The 14,440-nt window shown below is 41.3% G+C and overlaps 1 protein-coding gene across 1 annotated transcript; it reads left to right on the top strand.

Moving 5' to 3' along the window:
* The first annotated feature begins 684 nt into the window (after window positions 1-684).
* Window positions 685-13,223, top strand: LOC139937478 (synaptic vesicle glycoprotein 2B-like). The gene is made up of 11 exons (XM_071932632.1): window positions 685-1,284; window positions 1,677-1,860; window positions 3,071-3,228; window positions 3,527-3,651; window positions 4,725-4,814; window positions 5,916-6,011; window positions 6,149-6,225; window positions 9,622-10,112; window positions 10,955-11,114; window positions 11,478-11,608; window positions 12,208-13,223. Exons 1-11 carry the CDS (start codon window positions 807-809, stop codon window positions 12,240-12,242), a joined length of 2,025 nt encoding a protein of 674 aa, XP_071788733.1. The 5' UTR covers window positions 685-806; the 3' UTR covers window positions 12,243-13,223.
* The last annotated feature ends 1,217 nt before the right edge of the window (window positions 13,224-14,440 follow it).

Here is a 14,440-nt window from a genome sequence, read left to right as displayed (position 1 = left end):
ACTAGCTTTTGCTAAAATTTTCCCGTCGGAAGAACTTCAACAGTTTAGGTCTTAGTAGGCAAAAATAATGCGATTTGGGACGTCAGTCAGTTGAGCTTTTTAAAAGTGTGGAAATTCTTTAAATCTTTTGGGGTGATAAGTCAATCTTTTTATCCAAATTTTGAGAACAAATATGCCATCTGCCAGTTATCGGTGGTGAAGTTTTAAGTAGCCAGTCTGCTGTCGTCGTGTAGGCCCATAGTGCGTAAACAAAACGATCCCCAGTGCCCTATTAACGAGTTCACAACTTAATTTTTTATATTATAATTACGTTGATAAAATAATTTAAAAAACAACAACTCCGTGGCACTTTTTATGCCTATGGACCAACGTACATGAAACGAATTACACTGTGCCACGGAAGCATCGGAACTGTAGGAGGCAATGAGCATGCACGCAGCCTAAGGCCTCCCCGTTCATGGAGGGGGGGGGGGGGGGTGGGGAGGGGGCTGATATCTGAGAATATCTGCCCAAAAAATTAATTCAAAATATTCATTGAACCTGTTTATTATTAACACTAACATGGTTATTTGGAATGAAATGGGTTATGCGTCTATAGCTGTTCCCGCAAACTAATAGCATCGATTGAAAACTGTGTTTTTTCAAAAGCTTTTATTGATTGTACGCACAGGTGCTGGAAACAAAGTGGTGTAACACACGGTATTGATGGAAACTTATGACGTGTTCATCAGAGAAAAAGGGATGCACACAACTAGCGATCAAAAGATCGGGATCCAACTAGCGTGAGAATAACACCAACATCCAAAATGGCGTCTAGCCGCCGTTATGATCAGGAGATCAGATTTGACGGGAGGAACGAAGACGATGATCAGGATGAGGTGGAGATTTACTCCGTGAGTGGACGACGGAGCAGGCGGGGTGCAGATAGGCGGGGGATGCAAGCCTCTCGTTTCGGGGCCACGGATGAGGACATCGAGTTACAACTTCATCCAAACCAAAACTCCGTAAAGCGAGTCAAGTCGACCCATGAACTTGGTCCCTCTGCCTACCAGACGGCAATGGAGCAAAGGAATCCTTCGGGGTCGCAGGAGAGAGCTGAAGAACTAGATGAAGCCATGGAGAGACTGCTAGAGCTTGTTGGATTCGGGAAGTTGCAATGGCTGATGCTGATTGTGTGCGGCTGGGGGATGGTCTACGGTAGTGTCCAGTTGGGGTTCATCGGGTATTTGCTGCCGGACATTGCACGGGATTTATGTCTGACCGATGAGTCCACTGGATGGTTGAGTGAGTACTTGGGGTATGTTGAGCAATATTGAAACCCCGCAAACTATTTTGACTCGGCCTGGGTCATGGGGCCTGATCCATTTCTGCGTCAGTGTGACCCAGAATAATTATGTGTCAAATCCACCATCAGTGTCCATATTAACACTTATTACCCAGAACAAACTGACGAAGAATCCCATTTCTAACCGGTTTTCGGATCAACCTGACCCTGAAAACCGGGACCCGGGTCAATATTTTGACCCAGGATCCTCATCTACGGTGTTGCACATCAACTCCAAGTTTTGTTTTCAATATTTTTAAAACCTATCTTTTTGTTTCGTTAAAATAAATCAAATGAAAATCCCTCTCTGTTTTAGTCAATCTTTCACATCAATTTCCTTTCATTTCAACAGGAGGCTCCGTGTTTATTGGAGTGATATTTGTGAGCATCATCTGGGGATGCGCTGCCGATCTTGGTAGCAGACGGAAAACCCTGAGTGTGTGTCTGATTATAAGCGGAGTCTCCACGGCAATGGCAGCGTGCTTCGCCCGGAGTCACACGGCTCTGCTGGTGTTTCTTGTCATCGCAAGTCTTGGGTTCGTATTTTAAGGCAGACTTACGGGGAAAAAATAAATTAAAAACAACAACCCAAACCCTTACGTACGTGTACCTGATTGGCTAATCTCCTTCGTGGTTTCGCCACCTTGGACCACAATTCGGTCGAACCCCACCTTGCAACCTGGGCCCATTTTCATAGAGCTGTTTTAGCAGAAAATGCTATGTACTAACTTGGCTTAGCAAAACATTGATGGAATGATGGCTGGTAAGGCTGTTTTATGCTATATTAAATATATTTGTTTATCAAAGCTCTTGAACTTATGAAATTTGACCCTGATGCTTTACCGAGCGACTTTTAAAGGGACACATTGCCTTGGATCGGTCGAGTTGGTCTTTGAAAAGCGTTTGTAACCGTTTTTTATAAAATGCATATGGGTAGAAAGATGTTGTAAAAGTAGAATACAATGATCCACACAAACATGCCTCGAAATTACGTGGTTTTCCTTTAACCTTGTCGACTAACACGTCGGCCATTTATGGGGGTCAAAATTTTGACCCCCATAAATGGCCGACCATGTTAGTTCGCACAGTAGAAGGAAAACCACGCAATTTCGAGGCAAACTTGTGTGGATCATTGTATTCTACTTTTAAAACATCTTTCCAACCATATGCATTTTATAAAAAACGGTTACAAACGCTTTTGTTTTGACCAACTCGTCCGATCCAAGGCAACGTGTTCCTTTAAGTTTTAGCAATAAACCCTGCTTATACTGACAGAATCGAAAAGCAAAACATGTACTCTAGCATGCTAGCAATTTTTATAAGCCAGCTTACCGCAGGATTCTTCGCATTCTGTTCTCTATTAATTGGTCATCGGAGTTGCGAGAAAATGATGAATAAAAAACACCATTGTTGGACGAATTTGTGTGCTTTCAGTTAGGAATAAAATACTTCTAGCTAGAAGTCTTTTATTATTTTAGTGAGAAATTACCTCTCTCAAAAACTACGTTACTTCAGAGGGAGTCATTTCCCACAATGGTTTATACTACCAACAGCTCCCCAAATGCTCGTTACCAAGTCAGCTTTTAAGTTAATATTTGTTTTGAGTCATTACCAAACGTGTACCTTCCCTTTAATGACCAGAAAGATTGTTATGCAAAATACGCGGGCGGAAATATTAAAAGGAACAATAGCATTTTTTTGGAAAGTCTCAAGCCGATAAGTAATCTCGTGACCGATCTTTTGCAGAACCGGCGGTGTAATCTCGATCCCCTTCGCCTATTTGACTGAGTTTGTACCGAGACGAATTGCACATAAGACGGTGTGTGCTCTTCTTACATTCACGGTCATCGGCGCCATGTTAACTCCAATTGTAACTACAACATTTGCCTCAAGTTTGACAGACGGTGAGATAAAACATTTTTGTTCCTTGTGAGTTAAAGATGAAACAAAAATAAATTTATTGATTAATCATGAAAGTCATAAATCAATCTGCTGCCCTCTTTGGACTTAAAAAGGTAGCTGAATTTATACAAACCTTTATAGGCTCATTCACAGTTCCGGTTCCGTAATCAATTTAGGAGCAGTGTGCATTTTGATTGGTCGTCAAACGGAAGCCGAGATCTCTCTGCTTAACTTGCCAAACCCCAATTTCGGACCGACTTGGAATGACACGGTTTGTTGTTGTGCTTACTTTTCACACAGGAGACTTTGCTCGCAGCCCATTCGCGAACTGGCGTATCTTCTGTTTAGTGACGTCATTGTTTCCTGTGGTATCGGCCGTACTTCTCCCAACACTCCTCCCCGACAGTCCATATCTACTAGCAGAGGTAGGCCTGTAGAACCGTTGGCTTTATGTGGCACGTACTGAGAGAAAAAAAAAATGAAACAATAATGTGAATCTTGGATAAAACGGGCTAAAACGGCACTCAAAGTGACTCGTTAATTTTCTGGAACCTGCTAATCGTGAATACATTGTACACCACAAACATGTCAGTACCGGTGTCAGATACATTTTGTCCGCCATGCAATAATGTCCGCTCCGGACACTTCTTCACTTTTGCATATGCAATCGTGTCCGGGGCTATGCAAAAACCGTCCGGCGGACATGTGCATGATCATAGACCTTATCGCAAATACCAATGCGCAAGCGCAGACTGTTGAATGAGGTGCATTGTGGGATAGATATGCATCAAATTTTGCTACCAGCTAGACCACAATGCACCTAATTCCAAGCTTTACGCGCGCGTCCCGGTATTTGCGAAAAGGTCTATGACTGTACATGTATGTGCGCGCGTAAGCGAGCATGCGTGCACTGAACCTACGATACAGCGTAAATAATTCACATACGCCTATGATTGCAGCGAATGCCCAACGGCCGAACATTTCCCGTCATTCATGACATGCAATTAGCTTGTACAAAAATGGCGAACGTGTTCCGTCGACCAAGGGAGTTTAATTTACCGCAAGGACAGTTTTGCACGGGGGCGGCGTAACTGCATATGCAAATGTGTCAGTGCGGACACAATTGCATTATGCAGCAGCGTCCGGGCGGACACGATTGCTTATGCAAAGCCGTGCGGAGGGACATTATTGCATATGCAATAGTGTCCTCCGGGTAGTATTGCATAGGGGACATCATTGCATGCATGAAAACAAGAATCTGAGAAAAAGGGGAGGAAAACAATTAATTATCATAAAATGTTGACTCTGAAAGAAAAGCACTTTGAGGATGTTGGATTAGGGGTAGGCTAAACAAAAATACACAATTTATGAGAACAAAAACAGTGTTACATTCATTATTAGTTTGACTAAACAGCAAAGAGCATATGAAAGTAAATTACGGTTTTAAAAAAGCCATGTATTGCACTTCTAACCGCTAATTATTTTGTCCTTACTACAGAAAAGGAAATGGACAGAGACTATCCAGGTTTTGACGCAGGCGTACTCGTACAACCGCGGTAACTCGCACCTTGAAATGTTTAAAGACAGGGTAAGTCAACCACAGGTTGGGCCTTCAAAATAATTTATTGGTGATCACAGGCACTGGACAATATTGGTACACTCTAAAAACTAAAGAGATGAATCCAACACTTGCATGAGTTCGGTGAGTGGCTACACTTTGAAAGTGTTGAATCCAGCATTTTATATGTTAAATCCAGCATTTTGAAGTATTCGGTCAACAATTTAAGTGCCAGTGTAACGTTTAAAAAGTTAATCCAACAATTCAGATGAATTTTTGTGAGAAATGATGAAATAACCGTTAAATTGTTGAATTAACCCTGTGCGTTGGATCAACAAATTTAAATGCTAGATTTAACAAACAAAACGCTGGATCCAACACTTTCAAAGTGTAGTTATTCACCGAACCCATGCAAGTGTTGGATTCAAGAGAAAAGGCTTCCTCTGAAGATGATTTTAGAAAGAGGTAATTTCTCTCTCAATTAATAAAAAACTAACTCAGCATTTTATAATGCATCTGAACGCATATCAATGGTAGTATTTATTTCATTATTCTCTTTCAACTTCCACAACCAATTGATCTCAAACTTTCACAGGCTCGTTATTTTATGCAAATGTCGGGATACACTAAGTGAGAATACTGGTCTTAGACAATTATTATTACCAAAGGTGTCTATGTCTTAAAGGCAGTGGACACTATTGGTAATTGCTCAAAATATTTATTAGCATAAAACCTTTCTTGGTGACGAGTAATGGGGAGAGGTTGATGGTGTAAAACATTGTGAGAAACGGCACCCTCTGAAGTGCCATAGATTTCGAGAAAGAAGTAATTTTCCACGCATTTGATTTCGAGACCTCGGGTTTAGAACTTGAGGTCTCGAAATCAACCATCTAAACGCACACAACTTCGTGTGACAAGGGTGTTTTTTCTTTCATTATTATCTCGCAAGTTCGATGACCGAATTGAGCTCAAACTTTCACAGGTTTGTTATTTTATGCATATGTTGAGATACACCAACTGTGAAAGCTAGTCTTTGACAATAGTCAAATAGTGTCCACTGCCTTTAAAGTGCCATTGTAAAGTGGCTCTTTCCCTCAATACTACCAAATACTTGTCATCTTGTCTTTTCAGGCCAATGGGCTGTATCTGCTAAAACGGCATACCAGGGACCGACAGTCATTCGCTCCAAGCACAAAACTTCAGAAATGCGCCAGAAAGTTATATTTAGTAAGTATACGCCATGTAACATACAATTATACAATTCCAATTATGAATAAAAACATCTTCAAATAAGAACGAATGTATGTGACTGTGATATTCTGACACTAAGTGTATACTTTAATAATGTTTGTTATACTTTTCAGGGTTGTAAAAATATTACGTCTCTCATGGACAAAAACGCATTTATCTTGGCGACCAGTGCCTTCGCTTTTGCATTCGGGTAAGTAACAATATTCGAGATCTAAAAATAAAATAATGTAATATAGTACAAAGTTTATTGTCACACCTCGGTAACAAACTGCGAAGTTTGATTGGTCGAGAACCAATCACGTGACGCGCAAAACAAAAACGCATGTTACATTGCTCGACTGGCCGGGTAAGGCCGGGTCCGAATTGGCAGCTACGGACACGGCTACGGCCGGATCGCCGCGTCATCATGCATTGAAGTATAGGACGCCCTTAGCAACACCCCTGGCAACGGTCGTAGCCGCATCCGTAGCCACCAATTCGGACACGGCCATGAACAGTGATGTACACCGGTGTACATCACCTTGATCGTTCCCAGCGTTAGTGTGGTCGATTTCCAGCGCTCTGTACGAAACAACCGCGGGTTCGATGGAATTGTTTCTTGTTCATCTGCTTATTAAACAATGAATAGTCCGTCGTAATAATGTTTGAAGATGACAACAGAACTTCGAGAAGAGGAATAACAATTATACAAAGGTATAACAAAACAGTTGTTGCACGCTGTGACTGGGGTCCATGGGTTTTGTACACCCTAGAGGGGAAATGGCACCCTCGGCTTCGCATCGGGTGCCTATTTCCCCCTTGGGTGCCATTTTCCCCCTCGGGTGTACAAAACGCCATGAACCCCGTCACAGCGTGCAACAATTGTGTAATGGCTTATGACTCCGGTTCAATGATATTTACAAAATTGGGAATCCGTCAACTATAGGATTAGATAACTCTATTGGTTGTGCGCTAGCACGTTAAGTTTAATCCGAAGGTCAGAGGTTCAAGTCCGACTTTGTTCAACCCGAAGTTATTCAGAAGCTAATAGCTTAATTAAAATACATTATGGTTTTAAAAATTGGATTAAAGTGTACGCTATTATCCAAAATGTTCCAGCTGGTCATTGGACCAACGAAAACGATGGCACTGTTTTTATGAGTTAGGAAGTCTTACCCATCAAAGCCTAATCCACAGCGTATAAGCAACATACTTAACCGTAGCCTAAGCCATGGCCTAAGCTCCATGGCCAGAGCCTTGGTTTCGGAAAGGTTCCCAGACTTTCTCAAACCATGGAGTGCTCTAACCAACCCAGTTCCGTTAAAAGCCAATAATGGACACTTTCTGAACAGAACAAAAACTAAAAGTTCACAGATTTACAAATAGCATACAGGGTTTACAGAGGGTAATGGTGAAAGACTTCCCTTCAAATTATTATTCCATGAAATGCTTTACTTTTTGAGAAAACCTTTACTTTTTGAGAAAACCTTAAAACAGTTCTCAATTCACGATATATCGAGAATAGGGGTTTTATTTTAAACACATGTCATGACACGGCGAAACGTGCGGAAACAAGGGTGGGTTTTCCCATTATTTTCTCCCGACTCCGATGACCGATTGAGCCTAAATTTTCACAGGTTTGTTATTTTATGTATTATAAGTTGTGATACACGAAGTGTGGGCCTTTGTTGTTGTTTCATGCTGAAACTTAGACAAGTCACAGTCCTCAAGGGGGTATCGACTTGAAATTCCCGGGGCGCCGCGGTTATAAATTAGATTTCGGAGTAAATCAAAAACGGACGGAAACATTCAGAAAATGTCCACCAGAGATGTTAAGAACATGACTTTTTCGGAAACTTAATCTATTGCACAATGGCTTGTATTGTCATGGGAAATGTGCACTTTGTGTGATATTTTCACAGATAATTTGTTGGTTACTATGTTTCATGATCGCAATCATTGTGGGAAACGAGTGTTGGTTGCACAATGTATCAATTTCTATACCCAATAAATGGCAATGGTACCACATTTTAGGACCAACCTGATGCAGCACAGGTGTTTGCATTAAATGTGGTCTTAGGGGGGCGTGCACGCCATTATGATAACTTACTCTCTTACCCTTAAAGGCACCTGGAAATAGGATTTTTTTTCTTTTAAACATAAGAGTATATGTTTATTAACAATAAAACAATTTTTTGAGTAATTGTTTGTCACGATTTATATGTAAAAAAATTTAATTAAGTGCTTGGGGGTTGACTCCGCCTACCCCTTTTGTGACGTAGGAAAAGGAAGACTTTGCCTCGATGCGTAGATAAACACACGTGCAAAAGTACATGTAATTCTAAGACGCGAGTTTGTACGCTGCGAAAAAGGTTTTTTTTCTGGCATTTTTCCGGCAATGCCGACCAGGTGTATTGCTGCTGGATGCAGCATAACAACTGAAGATGGGGTCAGTCTACATCTATTTCCTGCAGATCCCAAGTATAGGCGGTTGTGGGCTGCGAAAGTCAGATTAACTAGAGCAAAGTGGTCCGGTCCGACGTCTTTTTCAGCGCTGCAGCGAACACTTCGAGCCGTCCGGGATACACCACTCATTTGACATGACGAGAAGAGCCATTCTTAAACACGACGCCGTCCCAACAATTTGTCCAGCTAGTGGGAAATCGAAGAAGGTATCTGAAAGACGTAATGTACGGGGGCCTGACTACAAATTTTCTCTTCAAATATCGCGCCTTGAATTTACGTCACGAACAGCGCCCTCTCGGGTCGGGGCCTACTCGTACATTTGTAAATACAATCAAAACTAATATTTTTAAACCTTAGTTAACTTTTTATTCACATTCCTCTCGTAAAAACACATATTTTAGTGACAAAAGCTTTATTAAAAAAAAAATACTACTTCCAGGTGACTTTAATGTAAAAGAGTGAAAAAACACTCTTTGAAGAGTCATATGAAGGACAACTCTTTTTGGAGTGATCTTCCACTCTTTTAGATTGAAGTTTGCATCTTTTTGAGTGATGTTTCACTCTGTCCTGGAGTGAAACCCCTCTAAAAGAGTGAAATAACCACCACTCTTTTTGAAGAGCCATATGAGGGACAGCTCAAAATGTAAAGAGTGGTGCTTTTCACTCTTTTGCATTTTAGAGAGTAGGTTGCAACTTTATGCTCACATATTTGCACAGAACATACAGGGTATACATAGTGGAAAACATCCCTGCACATTGTTTGCCTAAAATGCTGTAGCTTTTTAGAAATGAACTGTTTCACTGCTTCATTTTACAACATTAACTGCTGACAATGATTTTTACCATAGAAGCTGACTAATGCAATCGACTTCTTTTAGTACATTTTTGTATTTTCCATTATTCATAACACTTTAATGGCATGAAATCAAAAATGTTTTATTTTGTTTTAATGCAAACATTTAGCTTCTAACCAATAATGTCAAAACTAATTGGTTTGAAGCTTACAAATAGTGATAATTGAACTTGGAGCTGGTTACATATTCACTTGGAATCGAATAATGAACTCAATTACTTGTTCATATAAATTAGTGAACAAGAAACTCATAATATCTATCATTCATTTTGCTTGCGCTTTTTTTAGGTATTGCTCCTGGACGTTGTGGCTATCGGATTTCATAACGGCCGAGGGTATCTCATCTAACGCCAGCGTCTCGGCAAACAGCATACTAAGCGACGAAACCATTGGAGGAACTCTACAGACTCATTTCTTCATCAACACAACATTCCAGAATGTCTCTTTCTCGAGCATCCTCTTGAGGGGCGTGTCCTACACCGATTGCTCTTTCGTCGGGGGGAGCTCATTCGAGAGGGTCGTCAGCGAAGCCACCTCGTTCAACCGCTGCACGTTCGTCAGTACGGTGTTCACAGACACGGACCTCCAGCCGCGGCAGTTCGTGAGCAGCGAGTTCGTCAACGCCTCGTTCCGGGGTACGGGGAAGGGTTGCGCCGTGGATGTACCTTTTGCCCCCGTGACGGCGTACTGGCAGATAATGTTCGGCCACAGTGGGGGCCTGCTTGGTCTTCTACTGTCGGTATTCATTACGCGACTGATTGACACTAGACTACTTTTCAGTGAGTATGAGTTTGACACCCAAAGTTGATATTATCCGCAGTCAACTCTTACTATTTTCCCCCATTTATAGCAGTTTGTTACCTTATGCAAATGACGTCGTTTGGGTAGGGTAGTCTTGCCAAGAGGCCAAAAAGGACGACGCTCATTGGCGTATCATGTATGTTACACATACACTGTGTGTCTCCAAAGGCCCTTTTCAAAATCGCGGCTTCGGCTTTGGATTCAGGCTTCGTTCTCTCGTCAGGGCAGTTGTTTCATCCTCGGTTTACCTCTAAGATGGCGGCGGTATACATATATATTTTTTTCATCGTAATCAGATCTGGGTATCTACCCGGGGTCTGATATTTTGTAACCAGCTTGGGTGTCTTGGATGTCTATTAAATAAAGTAATCCTCCCATGGGAGACTTCTTGGGACACTGGGGTGGCGACAGACTGACCAGGGCACAATTTCATAGAGCCCAGTTGCATATTTATCCTGAACATCACGTGGAAATTTGGTTAGTTGCCCTATTTTTATCAAGGAAGAAATTTCATGCTAAGCAAGTTTTTGTGCTTAGCAGCCCTATGAAATTGGGCCCTGGTATCTTGGAAATCTTAGCACGTAGTGTTCAAATCGTGTCTTCCAAGTTTACGCGGTGACGCAGTTCTCGAATTTCAATTTGTGGGCTTAAAACAATCGTTTTACGTAACGGCATAAATACTTCGAGGTGAAATGTTTCTCAAAGTGCGTTTTACCGTGAAACGCTGCTTGACTTCTTACCAAAGGTTTTATTGCCATTATTTTAAGAGTGATTCCTTTACATTCAAAGAAAGATCTTTTTTGTCTATTTTCTTGTCCAGTGTACGGCACTCTTGTGACTGCAGTGACCATCGTCTTCGGTTTCTTTCCCCTCACGGGCTGGACGGCTGCCGTGCGCCAGTTTGTACTTCAGTTCGGTGGATTTGCCTCCTGTAGCGCCCTCATCGTTCAAGTGCTACTGTCGTTTCCAACACACAAGAAGTAAATATTGATTAAGTCCGGTACCCAATGTCACAGAGCCGCTTCAGCACAGAAAGAAGCTAAGCACAACAAACATTTAACTTACCAAAATAAGGTTACCGGCCAAGCCACCTGTCTAATGTACAATTTTTGATTGGCATCCTTCCATTGCTGCTTTAAGCAAGCTGACATGAAGCAAAGCAGCTCTATAAAATTGGGCCCTTGTTAAAAGATGTCGGCCATAGACAACTTTTATAATCACCAACCAAAAATAGCAAAGTTTTTTTTTCTACGTGAATATGTTTCCTTAATAAGTATTACTAAACCATACATTATTTGGAGTTCACAAACAATGACTTCATCTTCATCTTTCGTTCCTTGCAGGGTTACATGCCTTGGCTTAGTGCTCTCTGTTGTCACAACAGGCGGTCTTCTCGGTTTCATGGCGGTGGTTGTGCTTCCACAAGTCGCTGACGTCATCGTGACGGCATCGCTACTTTTAGTCGGAGTATTGTGTAAGTTATATTTAAATTGTTTTCCTATACATTTAAGATCGTGATCTGTACCTTGGAATGCTGCTAGCTTAACCCTGGGTAGCGCCCCTATATTTGTTTGAACGTGGACTCGTGGCTGGGTGATTGCAGTCACTATTAAATTTCATCTGTAGTATACTTTAAAGGCAGTGGACACTTTTGGTAATTACTCAAAATAATTGTTGGCATAAAACCTTTCTTGGTGACGAGTATTGGGGAGAGGTTGATGGTATAAAACATTGTGAGAAACGGCTCCCTCTGAAGTGCCATAGTTTTCGAGAAAGAAGTAATTTTCCACGAATTTGATTTCGAGACCTCAGATTTAGAACTTGAGGTCTCGAAATCAACCATCTAAACGCACACAACTTCGTGTGACAAGGGTTTTTTCTTCTTTCATTATTATCTCGCAACTTCGATGACCGATTGAGCTCAAATTTTCACAGGTTTGTTATTTTATGCATATGTTAAGATACACCAACTGTGAAGGCTAGTCTTTGACTATTATCAGCAGTGTCCACTGCCTTTAACAATTATGGACTTGGCTGCTTACTTAAATGATTTCTTTTTTAAATCTCCAATAGGTTCGTGCTGTTTCCAGAGACATTCGCTGGAGTAAAATGGAAAGATGGAACATGGATGGATGTACATAAAGAAGTGTACATTACGTGTACATACGTCAAACTTTAAAAGGTCAACTTAAAAGAGTTGTACTTCATATGCAACACTGAGTTTTACCGGAAGAAGATTACCATAATCAGAGCCGTGTATATTGAGATGCGACAATTTGCAAAATTTGAATTATCATGCTTATTATTTCGTCCAGCCTCAGTTTGGTTACGATGAGTTGGAATGGAGTAAAATCAAGATGGCAGCACCGTGATAAAGGTCTATATAAAATATAGCGTCCAAGCCGGAGTTCAATTATATTTTGTTTGTGTGTGTATTACTCACTACCAGTATAGGCTTCTTTTGCTTTAATTGTACTAAAATAGTTGAGCCGCGGGCATTATTATGCGCGAAACATTTTGACTATGTACAAAAACATGCGTTTATACCAGAATGCATCTACATAAACAAATGACAACAAATCCCTTGTTCATTTTAAAAGAAATAAATTTCACTGCTTGTAACATGTCAGTTTGCAAAGGATATTTTAGAATCATGATCAGACACAAACCGTAACTGGGTCGGACAGCGAGACATTCTTGCGGGCAGCCGACCCGTCTCAGCGGTCCGAAACCCCCGCCGCTGCGATCTCCCTACGTGAAGTGGCTTGTTGTGTGAAAGCAAATTACGGTGTAAGGTTACAGACATACATGGCTGTCATTTACCGCCCGTTATGGGGTTGTGGGCCACGGGGAACCAAACGTGTTAGTACACTGAAACTTGGGATCACAATAAATTAGGCTATACACAAAGATTTCGGTTTCTGTTTTGTGATTTTGGACTTTACTTTTCACTCCTTTGGGGTTTATCTGCATCACTCGAAAACAGCAATTGCGAACAATGATCCAGAGAAACTTAGTTACCTGGGACCAATTTCATAAAGCCTGTAACACTTACATTTGCTTAGCATGAAATTTCTTCCTTTATAAAAATAAGATTAACAACCAAACTTGAATGTGTTGCATATTGATTGTTACTGGCATTCAGCTGTTGTTTGCTTATCCTAAAAATCACGTGAATTTGTTGTGGTAATCCTGTTACGATTAAGGAAGAAGTTTCATGCTAAGCAAATTTTGTGCTTACAGGCTTTATGAAATAGGGCCCTGTTCATGTCTATCGTGTTGTCATTTAGCCGTCAAAAAAAGACTCTGCTATAATATAAGGCCGAAACGTCAGGCCATTAATAATGTCTGCATTGATACCATTCAACCTGGGATGGATGTAAGCAGTTTTACAACATATTGTATACTATTTACATTTTTTCACTTTTTTTGGATTAACATCGAAAGGTTCCAAATCCAAAGGTAAACTTATTTGTTTATGGTAGTTCATGATTTACCACCAAAGCGCGGTAAACATTCCTGAGCCAAGGAGAAGCGCGCAACCCCTATTGATCCTTGACTAGTTCAAACTCCAATTCCTTTTTATAGCTTCATCGTTTAGAGGTAATTTGTTTTTTCAATTATTAGTTCATGTTTTGATGTAATATGAACTGACAGTGAACGCAGGGCCGGGGTTGAAAGAGGGGTCGAGGTGAAGGAGGCATTGTACATATATAGATTTTCGATCAACCACCATTGCACTGATCCTCTTTGTTTTATTCGGGTCAGAATTTGACCAGGATTCGGGTCTCGTGGGGCTCGAACCCTTCCTGCTCCGTTGTACGACCCGGAACATGTGTCAAACTGTTAAAAAAACGGGTCAAGGTAACATCAAAGTTTAAATCCCACTATTTGACCACTGTCTCGGTCAGTCTGGCCCAAAATTGGTCACCCCCCCCCCCCCGGTAGCCAGAATCCGGGTCAAAGCTTCGGTTCACGTGTTCCGCTGGGCAGACACGCAAACAACTTAAACTCGGAGTGTGTGAGGGTGGGGTGGGGGTCCAACGATTTAAAGTGTCAATTTCTTAAACAGACAATAAACACTCCAAAGTATTTTATAATTCTTACCGTGTGGGTCCCCCCCCCCGTTTGCTTCAAACATATCACCACATCAGTTCACGAGTTTCCTCTGGGCAGCTTCTCAATTTCTATGAGAAGCCACTATCAACATTAAAATAATTTTTAGAAACGTTAGTTTAAAACAGAACATAAAACCATTCGATACAGCCACATGAGAATAAAACGACAACATCCATTTTCTGCGGGG

This window comes from Asterias amurensis, chromosome 5 (genome assembly GCF_032118995.1).
Source record: "Asterias amurensis chromosome 5, ASM3211899v1".
In the NCBI taxonomy this organism is placed as follows: Eukaryota; Metazoa; Echinodermata; class Asteroidea; order Forcipulatida; family Asteriidae; genus Asterias; species Asterias amurensis.
This window is presented reverse-complemented; position numbering and strand designations above follow the sequence as displayed.